This window comes from Doryrhamphus excisus, chromosome 17 (assembly GCF_030265055.1).
Source record: "Doryrhamphus excisus isolate RoL2022-K1 chromosome 17, RoL_Dexc_1.0, whole genome shotgun sequence".
Lineage (NCBI taxonomy): Eukaryota > Metazoa > Chordata > Actinopteri > Syngnathiformes > Syngnathidae > Doryrhamphus > Doryrhamphus excisus.
Genome location: NC_080482.1, coordinates 12,458,300 through 12,466,565, shown reverse-complemented (window position 1 = coordinate 12,466,565; position 8,266 = coordinate 12,458,300). Strand labels below are relative to the sequence as shown.

The 8,266-nt window shown below is 40.0% G+C and overlaps 1 protein-coding gene across 1 annotated transcript; it reads left to right on the top strand.

Annotated features, from left to right (window-relative positions):
• Positions 1-2,253: 2,253 nt before the first annotated feature.
• On the top strand, positions 2,254-6,210 carry LOC131105724 (uncharacterized). Its single transcript, XM_058054132.1, has 6 exons — positions 2,254-2,398; positions 2,974-3,019; positions 3,353-4,560; positions 4,936-4,988; positions 5,509-5,640; positions 6,184-6,210. Exons 3-6 carry the CDS (start codon positions 3,612-3,614, stop codon positions 6,208-6,210), a joined length of 1,161 nt encoding a protein of 386 aa, XP_057910115.1. The 5' UTR covers positions 2,254-2,398; positions 2,974-3,019; positions 3,353-3,611.
• The last annotated feature ends 2,056 nt before the right edge of the window (positions 6,211-8,266 follow it).

Below are 8,266 nucleotides of genomic sequence, written 5' to 3'. Positions count from 1 at the left end.
ATTCTATCCCAGTTCGCATCAGCAACATCATGAATATTTTTTAATGATAAAATGACAGTGGTGATCTGTGAATTGTTTTTTAAAAAGGCACATTCTTATCACCAGATTTGGTCGCCTACGCACCCGCCCTTGACCGCCACCCAACACACAATGCACCGGACCCTTATGCTTGCCCCCATAGGTGGTGGGTCTACGAGGGGGGATAAACGTTGGTCTCTGCCAAGGCTGCCCTTTGTCACCGATTCTGTTCACAATTTTCATGGAAAGAATTTCTAGGCGCAGCCAAGGTGTTGAGGGAGTCCGGTTCGGGGGCCTTAGAATCTCATCTCTGCTATTTGCAGATGATGTGGTTCTTATGGCTTCTTCGGGCTGCGACCCTCAGCGTTTACTGGGACGGTTTGCATCTGAGTGTGAAGCGGCTGGGATGAGACTCAGCACCTCCAAATCAGAGGCCATGGTTCTCAGTCGGAAAAGGGTGGAGTGCTCCCTCCGGGGAGCTCGGATCTCGGGGTCTTGTTCACAAGTGAGGGAAAGTGGGAGCATGAGGTCGACAGACGGATCGGTGCAGCCTCGGCAGTAATGCGGTCGCTGTACCGGACCGTCGTGGTGAAAAGAGAGTTGAGCCGGAGGGCAAAGCTCTCAATTTACCGGTGGATCTATGTTCCCACCCTCACCTATGGTCATGATAGGGTGAGGAGCTCAGCCATCCGGGAGGGGCTCAGAGTAGAGCCGCTTCTCCTTCACATCGAGTGGAGTCAGTTGAGGTGGTTCGGGCATCTAGTCCGGATGCCTCCCGGACGCCTCCCTGGTGAGGTGTTCCGGGCATGCCCAGCCGGGAGAAGGCCCCGGGGCAGACCTAGGACACGCTGGAGGGACTATGTCTCACAGCTGGCCTGGGAACACCTTGGTGTCCTCCCGGTGGAGCTGGAGGAGGTGGCCGGGGACCGGGAAGTCTGGGCTTCCCTACTAAGACTGCTGCCCCCGCGACCCGGACCCGGATAAGCGGAGGAAAAATGGATGGATGGCATTCTTATCACTTTTTTTCCATTCAGATGCATTCCTGAACAGAATGTGTTATATTTTTTTTAAAGTTACTACTTTGTTACGATATGTGAGAAAAAAGGAATGTTTTGTTTGTTAATTTGCCAAATAAATAATAAAATGCTTAGTTTTCTAAAGATGTTTATAGATATTGTCTTGTTTTTGTAACAAGTGGTCTGAAAAATAATTTTAAGCACTGTTCCTTGGATTGGTTTTAGCATGTTTAATAAACAAAAGGCAAACGGCCACTCATGGTGAACAGTGGGGCAGTGCTCCAGCCTGTCCAGCAGATGGTGCTGTGGTACTGTTTTTACAGTGGCGCGTGATTCCACTGTAAAATTGAAATACATAGTCTCTTAATCCTTGTCTTTGAAATGATTTCCTTTACTTTGTGCCTGTATGACTGCTAACTCTTCCTGGCCTTTCTCTGCTGTTCTTTTGTTTATTCAATTCACACACAATTATCTAAATTAAAATGTGTACAGGGTGTTGAGCTATAATTACTGTACACCAGGGGTGCTCACACTTTTTCAGCATGCGAGCTACTTTTAAAATGACAGAGTCAAAATGATCTACCCACTACAAAAATGCAAAACATCTATTTAATTTCAAATGTATTGAGGATTATTTGTACGTACGATGTATGTTGATGTACCTTACATAACCAAATGAGCCAATATTGCAAAACACACATAATTAACTATTAAAATTTTTTGTAATTACCCGAGTTTACTTTGATGACTTGCACTGAATTGAATCAGCCAGGGATGCATAGTCCGGACAGTAGCTGCTGATAGCCAGCCTCAAGCACACTTCCAAATGTTCATGTACATTGTGAAAAAAAGTCCACCTCCCATTCCGTATGGAAGTGATATGTTTTTGCCTTTTTACTTGGTCCAGCTCCTTCACTCATTTTAGTGACCATAAACTTTAGCGAGGGCTTAAAATCTCGCAATTCGCCGACTAGCTTAGCACTTTGCATCGTTGTTTACGCATGAGCGGTGACCTAAAGGTCAAAATTCAGTTGTCATATGATTGGTTGTCCTGTATGTCAATCAAGTAACGGGGATGGATGATAGGCTGACATCGTAAGTTCTGCTGCACTTAGAGACGTTGTTTGATTTGATTGGTCGCCCGAAGGGCAACATTCAGTTGTCATCTGAATGGCTGCCCTGTATATCAATCAAGTGACGGCATTGATGCTTGGATGATATTTTTGTAATGTCACGCCGCGATTAAACAAGTGGTCTTGGAGGCCTCAATTAGGTTGCGGATAATTTCTTCTACAACACTGAGCCATACAACAACACGAGGGGAGGAGGAGTTGTATGTGGACAAACAACTACATTACAAAGCGGTAAAGAATATGTCACTTGCTATTGACAATATCTTAGAATGCATAACTATTGAAATCTGTCAAGAAAAAAAGCAACAGAACGCCACATTTAAGGATAGAAATTCAACCATTACCATTAAACCATACAACCGTGGCTACATCCCGTTGCAAATTTGGACCATTGCGATAAAATAAGTTTATGGGGTGCTCTAGCTAACGCAGCCGACCCCACAGCATGCAGCTAGGATGCGTCGCGATACTTTTTTGCTTTTTATTTTGGCCCCACGAGCTGCCGAGGCAGCGGGTCTGCTTTCACCCAGCTCAGTCCGCTGCTGCATACAGACAGACCCGGACTCTTTTCGAGCGGCGAATTCAACTGTTCACATGTCGATTTGTCCTCGTCCGTGAGTATGTATTCAACAAAGTGACATAACCCGTTACAGTAGTTGAGATATTGGGTGTCATACTCGGCTTGCTAGATTATTGTTCATGTTGCTCATGTCAAGGATATATAAATGTACATAAATATTAGAAATGTCTTTGTGGTTTATAGGTCTTTGACATAGCTTTTCACTTGCACCCTGTTTCTCTTGCAGTTTTGCGGCTCAAAGGTTTGGTGAGCATTCCATCCAACACTAAAAGGTGATATAACCTAATATCTGCAAATTAAACTATCTTTATGCACTTCTATTTATTTTATGAGTTTGAGTAAGTTGGATAACAACAAAATTAAAATAAATTCAGCAAGTTAAAATGTGTTTATTCCTATCTTGTGACTCCATAAACATATTCTCTCTGAAATTAACAGATGTCTTAATTTACTTCCTATTTTTAAACCTATTGTGCTGTTCAAAGGTAGTCAAAACAACAAATTTATGGTCAGGAAAGTGTGGTGGTTTCATTGTAATTGATTGTATGCTGAGTGACAAACTCTGAAATGTAAAAATCTAACACAGATTTATCCTATCTTCTCAGGTTACGCAAGTTATCAAAATGGACCAAAAGTTATTGCTGAGAGTTGTCATTGATGAAGAAGATATTAGAAAAGTAACTTTAAATGAAAGACCTGATTCCATTGAAGATTGAAAAATGCAACTGAAGGATCATTGCTGAACTATTGCTGCAGTATGACTTTAAACTGCAGTATGAAGATCAAGACTTCAGTAATGCTCTTTGCAATCTCACTGAAATAACAGACTTGCCTGATAAAGCTACACTGAAAATCATCCCTCTCATGACTCTGCATGTAACAGCCCTGTCATCACCAACCACAACTTCAGACACAGAGTGCAGCAACGCAAACACTGAGATCCTCTCTAGTGCTGGAACATCACCATTGTTGAGGGAACAGTGGCCAGATTTCTTTGACATACCCAATTTCTCAGTTGATGTTGCATACAGACTCAGACAAGGAGATCTTGCTTATAGTATGAAAGATGGCACACGAACAGCTCTGACAAGAGATATGAAGCATGACATACTGGAAAAGCTTGCAAAGACAATGTACTCTTACAAGGCTTATCCTGAAGACAACAACTTCAGCAATGTTGCAAAAGCATTGATTAGCAAGCACCCTGGTCTAACTGAGCCTGGTCCTCAGCCTGGATGGTACGGCTGGAAGAACAGTCTTAAATTTAAGATGGCTAACTACCGAACTAAACTTCGAAAAGCTGGATGTGAGGATGTCTCAATCAATGGGGGTAAAAGGAGCAAAGGCAACCCAGAGGGAGACTCATCCAGCAAGAACATTAAACGGCCAAAAAGGGGCGAAGCAAACTATCTGCCGAATTTACCAGAAGGACATGATGAAACAAGTCTTGAAAATGACAGACAGACTCTTGTTGAGGAAATGAAGAAAAGAAGACCAAATGGCATCCTCATATCCAAAGTGATGGACCAGACATTCCCACTACGCAGACAAGAGATTGTTAAAAATGAGCCTGAGGTGAAGAACATGGTTGAAAGATGGCCAGCATTGTTCACTGAAAGACAGGTAGGCTATAATCAAAGCCGTGAGGCCAGAAATATCACTTGTAGGAACATAAACTGTTGTTTTGTTTGTTTTACACAAGATAATACAAATCAGTATTTTCTGTTGGTGAGAAAGTGGCATGGACTATTGTCATTTGTTATACGGTGTTACACCTTTAGTAAGCTGGAAGCATACCTCAACTTTCTATGTTGTAAGCAGACAACCCTCCTTTTATTTTTCAGGTGTTTGCTGAGTTTAATAGTAATAATAATAATTGAGGCTCTTGACCAGCACACGCCACGTTTCATCAAACTCTTCAGGTCCAAAAAGGGAACCGTTGGACAGAAACTGACCGAGTTAATGCAGCAATTCAACTTGGTGGTAAGTAATTTCATATCGTTATGGTATTGTTAATTACATGTATATTTATAACACTACTTCAAAATTGGAACCTTAATACAGACTAACCTATTTCGTTCCTTGTCTGGCTTAGCTTGTGCTTTGTAAATTTGTCTCCTCGCTGATCTTTTGTACCTCTGTCATTAGACATCAGATGTGACTTCACTGCGCTCCATTGTCCTCAAAGGCATTCCCATTATAGTCGGCGATGACTCCAGTGAATTCTACAAGACATGCTTGGTAAGTTCTTCTACACATAAGTACAAAGTACATTACTACAAGTACAAAGAACATTCATAATTGACAAATCATATTCATTACTCAGAATAGAGCAATGTAACTATGTCTGCACAATAACCAAGAAAGTATGTAGGTTTCTGTACAGTGACAAATGTTTTGGGCTCAAGTTCTCCATTTGTCTGATAGTTATGTAAACACTAATTAAAATTGATGGTATAGTCATCAATTCATTTAAAATTGCAGGAGCAGGAATTAGTAGTGAACAATGAGTGTCACTGGTCAAAAATGTACTTACTGGTATGCTATATACATATTGTCATTTGCCAATAGCTTTTGTTTTTGGTGCCACATATTTTATTGGCTACAGTGCAGTGTGCATGTATATTCAGAGCTCTATTCTCCAGGAAATAATAAAACACCCCAAAATATTCTAATGAGATAAATATATAAAAATGTATAAATAAATCCATCGGGATACAAGCATAACTTGCTGATATAGTATGTTCTGTTTCTTTTTTAGGATTCAACAAGAGATGAGGTCCTAGCATCTGTTACAGTTGGTGTGCTCATGTTCTCAGCGAAGACGGTCTTCAAGAGGATCCAAGCTCAAAGCACCTTCAGACAATCTCCACAGCCATCGTACTTGAGGGAGGTATTGTCATTGACAACATTAAAGATTTTCCTCAAGCAGTTTGCCTGTTATTTGGGCTGACATATGCTTTACACTTGGATTACCCAAAATGCATGGCAAATACACTCAAATTCATTCAGACTGTTATGCTTGGGCTGGGAAAGAAAAGCTTACCACCAAAACTGCTTACTCTAAAAAACAGTCTACTTGCTTAGACCAGTGAAGAGTCATACCCTAACACATAGCACTTTGTTGAAACATTATTTTTGTGATAAAAGCGTTGAATACTTTGTGAAATGTTAAACTCTACTGTTATAAGTGCAAAGTTTTATACTTTGTGAAAATATCCTCTCTATTGTTATGAGGGAAAGTTAAATACTTGAATTTTTACTCAAGAGAAAAGTCAGAGTTTTGTGATAGTGTTTTGAAAAGTAAGACAAAGGAGGTAAGAAAAAGTGGCCGGAAATGCATCGAGGAATCGGTTTTTCATGTATACCCTGAAATGTTTTAATCAAGTTTTTCTGATATGTGATCCAAATGCCTAAGTGTGTTGATCTTTTCTAGGAAAGTGTTGTTTTAACCCAGGACTGATGCTAAATTTGATGAAAAAAAATGTTTGTTGTAGTCAGTTTCATCAGAAATGCACTTAAATATTTTCACAGTCATGTGGTGAACAGTTACCATGACACCAGATTGTGTATAGATCCTTCTATTAAGGAAAAATGCATAAAAGGGGTTTTACTTTGTCTGACTAATCCAATGTAATGCAAATGTTATGTTCCGCTGTTGTTTGAGGTAATGGTTACATACAATACACATACAGACAATGTACACAAGATTAATATTTGGGGACATGATACTGTACTCTTGAGGCTGAACAATTGGTGAAATTCATATTGCTATGGTAAGTGGAACTAACATTACACAAACCACAGACAATTTAAAAGTAGTTAAAAAAATAAATTGTACATATGACAGGATGGAGAATCTGTTTTCTATTGATAGTTGTAAGATCATAATAAAAGAATTGGGATTTAAAGTGCAAAGCAAGCAAAAGTAAAATTTAAATTGGACAGTGTTGAAATAATCCTAATAAAATGGCAATATTATACACATTTATTGTTCAGCCCATATCTGTCCAAAATTCTACTTTTGTTGTATTACTTTTTGTGGCATTTGAAAATAAATGTTTTTATGCTACTGGAGCAAACTAAAGATTGTTTTCAATGCATTATTTTGAGGGGTAATTACACTTCACTGAATGCATTTATAGATACATTTTGTTTTGTTTCTCTTACTTCAAGGAAATTAGTTTTTTCAATTAGATGAACATGAAAAATAATGAGTGAGTAGAACTGAGAATTAAGTTGTGGCCAGTGATTGATTTAAGTAGTGTGAAAAAATTCGTTCCAATCAGTGCAGACAACACAAAAAAATAAGACACACAAAAATGATAACTTAATTTTGTTAAGTTGCATGAACATAACAAAATATGTAAGTTAAGTACTGCACACTCAAAATAACTAAATTGTCTTCACTCGTCATGTTTAAGTCAAATTTATTAAAATTTGTGAGGCAACGAGTTTGCATACTTTTTTTGAGTGAAGTCAACTTATTATGTTTTACAGTGTATGTGAACACATCATGGACAAAGGTGACACGATTAAGAGTCTGTAAACACCCCTAAGACATTATTTCACTGTATTATAGAGAAACTAAAGTGGTTAAAGACAAAAAGAAAAATGTACCCTGCCATGGACTTTTTGTCTCTATTGAAATCCAAACTTGAACAAGCTCTTGGCATATATCATCTTCCATTATGACAGATTCATTAAGTCATTCAGTAGAGCGTAAAAATATTATTGCACTTCACTTGTTGCTGACACGGGCTGACATTGCCACTGGCGCCGGCAAAGCCGTCAAGCAACAAGCACCTGCAAGCTCACTTATGTCCCCACCCTTCATTGAGAAGGAGTACTTTGTGCCTCACCGTGTGAGTTCTCTGACACTTACATGAAAGACATTACACGCGCTGTAGAAATTCCATCCATTCTTTTTCTATGCCACTTATCCTCACTAGCGGGGTTAGCCTATCCCAGCTGACTTCAGGCGAGAAGCGGGGTACACCATGGACTAGTCACCAGCCAATCATAGGGCACATATAGACAAACAATGGACAATTTAGAGTCACCAATTAACCTAACATGCATGTTTTTGGAACGTGAGAGAAAACCCGAGAAAAACAGGGAGAACATGCACACTCCACACAGAGATTCCCAAGCGGAGATTCAAACCCAGGTCTTCTGGATCTCCTGTCTGTGATTTGTGTATATTTCTGCATACATACTGGTGACACGCTGACAAACTGACGTCTGTTCATGAAAGAGTTCATCTCCGAGGGAAGGCTCGGCTGTCCACAAATATTAATATTTAGCTGGTGACTAGACCAAAGTGTACCCTGCCTCTCACCCCAAGGTCAACTGTGGTAGGCTCCAGCTTACCCACGACCCTAATGAGGCTGCAAGGTGCGTTGGAAGTGTCGAAGATCAATGTGTCCTGCAATTTACATTAGTTCTCGCTGCGTTCTTCGTGAACGCACAAGCCCAGTGATCCACCACTAAGAGTTGTCAGAGGTACGTATTTCGCG

What these genes read in the sequence shown, in the direction of transcription:
- LOC131105724 (XM_058054132.1), top strand. Translation starts at nt 3,612, where the DNA reads ATGACTCTGCATGTAACAGCCCTGTCATCACCAACCACAACTTCAGAC. An exon ending in ATACCTCAACTTTCTATGTT is followed by an intron (nt 4,561 to 4,935) that starts GTAAGCAGACAA and finishes TTGTCCTCAAAG; the next exon opens with GCATTCCCATTATAGTCGGC. An exon ending in AGCCATCGTACTTGAGGGAG is followed by an intron (nt 5,641 to 6,183) that starts GTATTGTCATTG and finishes GATCTTTTCTAG; the next exon opens with GAAAGTGTTGTTTTAACCCA.